This window comes from Buceros rhinoceros, unplaced genomic scaffold (assembly GCF_000710305.1).
Source record: "Buceros rhinoceros silvestris isolate BGI_N320 unplaced genomic scaffold, ASM71030v1 scaffold37471, whole genome shotgun sequence".
Classification (NCBI taxonomy): Eukaryota; Metazoa; Chordata; class Aves; order Bucerotiformes; family Bucerotidae; genus Buceros; species Buceros rhinoceros.
In genome coordinates, this window is record NW_010394308.1 from 412 (window position 1) to 5409 (window position 4998).

At 40.2% G+C, this 4998-nt stretch overlaps 1 protein-coding gene across 1 annotated transcript in view; it reads left to right on the plus strand.

Moving 5' to 3' along the window:
• Positions 1 to 3054: 3054 nt before the first annotated feature.
• GPR65 (G protein-coupled receptor 65) overlaps positions 3055 to 4998 on the plus strand; it is a gene marked incomplete at its 5' end in the record, with an annotated part of 6296 nt that continues 4352 nt past the window's right edge. Inside the window, one exon of the mRNA XM_010145194.1 lies at positions 3055 to 3146. Within this exon, the coding sequence (XP_010143496.1) occupies positions 3055 to 3146 (92 nt within the window). The remainder of the gene's footprint in view (positions 3147 to 4998) is intronic.

Below are 4998 nucleotides of genomic sequence, written 5' to 3' on the forward strand. Positions count from 1 at the left end.
GGCGTCCGCAGGCGCTTCCCCGGCAGTCGCAAGTGACGCCATTTGGACCCGCAGCTGCGGCAGCAGTGCCCCAGAGAGGGATCCTGAACGAGGGGTGTGACCTGCGCTGAAGCAGGCTTTCCCTCTTAGCGGTGCTGTGCCACGTTAAAGGTTTCCGTGAGGACAGCCAGGGTGTTCCCTCGGACTCCAGCTCATGGAAGCACTCGGCCCAAAGGAAGAGTAACCGGAAGGGTGGCGATCAGTTTGGTCACTCTATAAAAATCTAGTGCCCCAGAGAGGGATCCTGAACGAGGGGTGTGACCTGCGCTGAAGCAGGCTTTCCCTCTTAGCGGTGCTGTGCCACGTTAAAGGTTTCCGTGAGGACAGCCAGGGTGTTCCCTCGGACTCCAGCTCATGGAAGCACTCGGCCCAAAGGAAGAGTAACCGGAAGGGTGGCGATCAGTTTGGTCACTCTATAAAAATCTTTAAAGGGAGCCACCTGTCTGCCGCCCGCGGTGTTGGACTGCGGGGATGCTCCCTGTGCTTACAGGAGGGAGGAGGCAGCGGGAGATGCGGGGGCCCGCGTCGTGTGGACGGTGTGTTAGAGCTGTGGACAAGCTCCGGTTTTGCACGTTTCTGTCAATAAAGAGTGATGTTATTCGAGCCTCTTGTCCATGTCATTGAGGGATCTAATGTTCCAGTGATGACATAACCTGGCTGACGTTTCCTGTTTATTTCTTTTTTGACAATACCAAACACTCACAAAACATTTTGCACTTTACAGCAATATCAAGCATTAACTAATGAACCTGCTCACACCCAAATGAGCCATACCGTGTCATTATTAAGTGCAGAAGGACAGAGTGACTTCCTTGAGGCTACAGTGAGTCAGTGGCAGAAGTAGAATTATGCTGATGGTCCTCATTTGCATTCATTCCAGCAGACTGTACAGCCTTGCGCAACTGGAAGGTCTGCAAACCCATCGTGAATTATTAATTTTGATAATTTTGTAAATTAATGCGTCAAATTATTCCATGTAGAAGGTTTCAGCTGTGAAATTCAGTTTCTTATTTACTTATAGAAGCCTGAAAGTGTCAGCTTTAAAAACCCGAATTTCCATCCTGTGATGTGCTGACTGACTCCCTTATTCAGTTGGTATAGAAAAACATTGTTAGAATCTGTTCTGGTGGGACTCTGAGGACTTTTATTCTGCATTAGGAATCTCGATCTTGCTTTTTACCTGTTTTTTTCTTTATCCCTTTCTTCATGGCCCAAGGACATGTGATCTGTACCCGTTGTAAGCCAACATATGACCTATAAAATTATTGAGGAGAGACTCATTGCTTGTTTTGTAGATAAGTTAATTTTACAGCGTTAATTCTTTTCTATTTCAGTTGTTCTTTCTTGATAGTACTTTAATCTCAGCCAACCCAGAGGACACCTGTTGTTCCGAGATGACGGGTTTGAGGTGTTCTGTATGTCCAGATCTCCAAAAGAACCTGGGAAACTGTGCTGCTTGCATCATGAATTAAATTGTTCCATATGGACACAGTCAAGAGTTGCTTTTTGCATATAGCTTTACTTCCAGAATGTATAAAGTGTGTCATCTCCCCTCTTACTTCCTTTGATCTTTCAGCCCCACTATCCATTGCTACAGTGAAGAACTGTAGAAATGTGTCAGCTATGTTTCTCTATTACTAGTAATGACAAGAACTGCTGCTTCTTCAGTGAAGTGTAGGAATCCTCAACAGGACAGCAGAACCAGCTCACCAGACATTGGTCTTAGTAGAACCATCTTTTAAAAAGACAGGTGAAAGGTGATAAGACAAGTCTCTGTCTAATGACTTTTCTTGCAGTGAAAATAAAGGTTTGACTGAAAAGTATTTTAGAAATTAATCTAACCAAGTTGCTGGAAAGACTCCCTTTCACCAAGCCGGAAGGGGCTGTGTGATACCAGTTCAGGTATGACCACAAGTACGGAGTGATTTGATAATTTAGGTTTCATATAACAAGCACGTCAGTAGAAAAACTGTGGATGAAAAAGTCATGCTTTGGTTTGAAGAAAGAAGGAACCAAATCTCTGTATCCAGTGGTTAAATATTGTACAGCTGCCGGGTATTGTTCTCAGGGAAGTCAGTATATCCTGTTTTAGAATTTTTTAATTGGCTCATTTGTTTCATTTCTCCTTAGCATCTGAATCATCAAACAGGCCAGGTTTTGTGTTACCCAAGAGAAGTAAATTTGAACTGAGCTTCTACCCGGGTTCCTAGAAGCAGTTTAATTGTTCTGAACAGATCTCAAGAAAATAAATCAGAGCGCACAATAAATTATTCTGATCCCAGAGGGAAAAGAGAAACTGTGAACATGTAGCAATTTTCAACCTGTCTAACTGAACAGAATTATCTGTTAAAAGAATCACTCCTGTGAAAGCCACATCCAACCTCAGGTTCAGTTTGTATAAAAACATAGAAATTCACAGCCTGTTACAGTGCACAAAATCCTGTTATCCTTTGTTAACTGGAACTCTTCACAAACTTCCTCCATCAGCAGGCAAACGGAAAAAAACAGTGATACATATTCTGAATACAGTTCGTTCTTTTTGCACGAACTCCTGAAGTCTGTGATCTATTTTTATGGACTCTTCTTAGGCAGATTCTTATTTGATTTTGTGATAAATTTGTTGGGAAGGACAAGTGACAAGTCCTTCAGTCAAAAAAGAGTTTGAACATAGGTAAGCAAACACAAATAACTGCATGTACGGTATTTTATTTCTGTGGAGTGGTCTCTCTGCAGAATGTATTGTGTCATAGATAAGAGGTTTGTAATGTAAGCAATACTTTCAATAAAGCTTTTGCAAACTTACTGAAAGTATTACTAATGCTAGTACCATCCTTTGTGCACACTTCTATGTAAATATGTTCCCTTTTTTTTCATGGATAAGTTTAGACTCAAGATACTAAAAAAAAGGGGGGGAGGGGAGGAGGGGGCCGAGGGGTAAAAAAAAAAAGAATTGAGAGACATGTGAGCTGTTGCCTCATTGGTGTATCCAAGAGCAGCTTCCTGTTGCTTTATCAGATGAAGCAGTTTTTCTTCTCAGAAGCAGACACGGGTTACGCTACCAGTGGCATCACGGTGAAACTGCTGCGGGGGGACACGTGGCTGCGAAGGTAAGTGTTCGCAATCCGAGATGTCAGATGCATGCCTTACGTTCTGGTACAGATTTCAACCTGGCTCTCCCTTAGTGTGATGCTGACATCATGCAACAAAAAAGGTGCGCAAAAGGGGCTGGAAAAAGACTGCTTTGGGAGAAGGAGTATTTCACTCCCAGTATGAGTGAAACAGGAGACAAAAGAGCAAATGACGTCAAAAGGTTGAATGAGGAAAGACATGCCAGCGTGATTTATTGTTCTAATGGTGTTGCCACGATCAAAACACCTGTTGCTTTGGAGAGGGGGGAAGGATGGAGAAGAACAGTATTTTGGGGTGAGTTTTCAGAATTCTGAGCTGTCCTTTCTTCACTGTAAAAAAATGCCTCAGGCCTCACAGGTGATTCCACTAGCTCTTCTATTATTGTTGCTTGATATTTTGTGGCACTAACAAGGTACTAGGCACTATTTATGTAAATATACACAATGCTTAAAACTGAGAAGAGAAATAGGCTGTGCTAAAAATACCTTCTTAGAATACCAAGTATCATGTACATGAAAATATGTTGCACGGCATCTTGCTGTATGCATAGAGGAAAACAAGATGCAAATAAAGATAGAGCCAAAGAATACTCCCCTGCATGGCCTACATCCTAAAAAATACAACTTTTTTTTTTATTTTTGCTCATGTTAATGGAGTTTTTATGTTTTATAAAAGAGTCCAAAAGTATTTCTCAAAGTTAAAAAGATTGAGCTGTTTTATAGACCCGTTTGAGTCTCTACAGAATCTCATGGAGACCTGTGAGTTAAATTTAATGTTGCATGAGGGAAAAAGCTGTTCATCTTAACAAAAATGTCCATGTTATGGAAAGGCACATTTCAACTCTCCTAAACTGTGAAGTTTTTCAGAATTAAGTTTTGATATCTGCGCATTAGGAAAAAAGATCCAGCTGTGGAAGGTCCTTGTACTTGAGGAAATTAGCTTGGCACTGTAACTTATTTTGAGAACACAAAGCAACCTGTTTTGTTTACATTGCTTTGGAAGAAAAAAGAAATCAAGAAAATCATCAGAACTTCCATCTTATGGCTGATATACAGTTGTACCTGGACAGCAGCTACCACACTAGCTCCCACAACATTGTGTTCTTCCTCTGAAACTTATCTAAAAAGCAAAGTCCTTTTAAAAACTTATCACATTATAATTAACATTGTGTACAGCAACTTGAATTTGAAATAAAGGGTGAAATGTATCAGCTGCAGATGTTTGCAAAATTAAACTGGCGTTTATTAGCTAATGAAAGATTTTTTTTTCAATTAGAGACTAAACTTTGCTGTTAATAACGCAAAATCCTTACAGTCTTCATCTTTCCTAATTTCCAAGACTATAGTAGAATTCATTTATCTGAAAAATAAGAAAGACTCTTCTATTCTTCCCTTAGAAAATTGTTTACAGGTAAGAATATCATTTGGAATATCAATGGAATATCATTTTATATATGTGCTTATGAAGTTATAACTTTATATTTACTTTGTTACTTTCAAAATGTCATAAATGGAGAGACCACACAAAGCTCTCTTTGAATCTGAAAAAGATACTATAGAAATGCAGCGATACAAATACGATATGTAATAACTACTTTTCCCCCAAAGCTTCCCTTTTCAGGCTTTTTTGCATACGCTACTTGAAGCGTAGCATTTGCTAGTCCATTTCTTTAAATTTTATGTCTGACTAACTTCTCTCAGAGTTCCTGTAGAGCAGGTTTTCTGTAGCAAAATGACAAAGAGACAGGGACAATGATAATCACTGAATAATATGGCATCAATAAAAAATTACTGTTGAAATTGGGGGGGGGGGGGGTTAATTGGAAAGAAC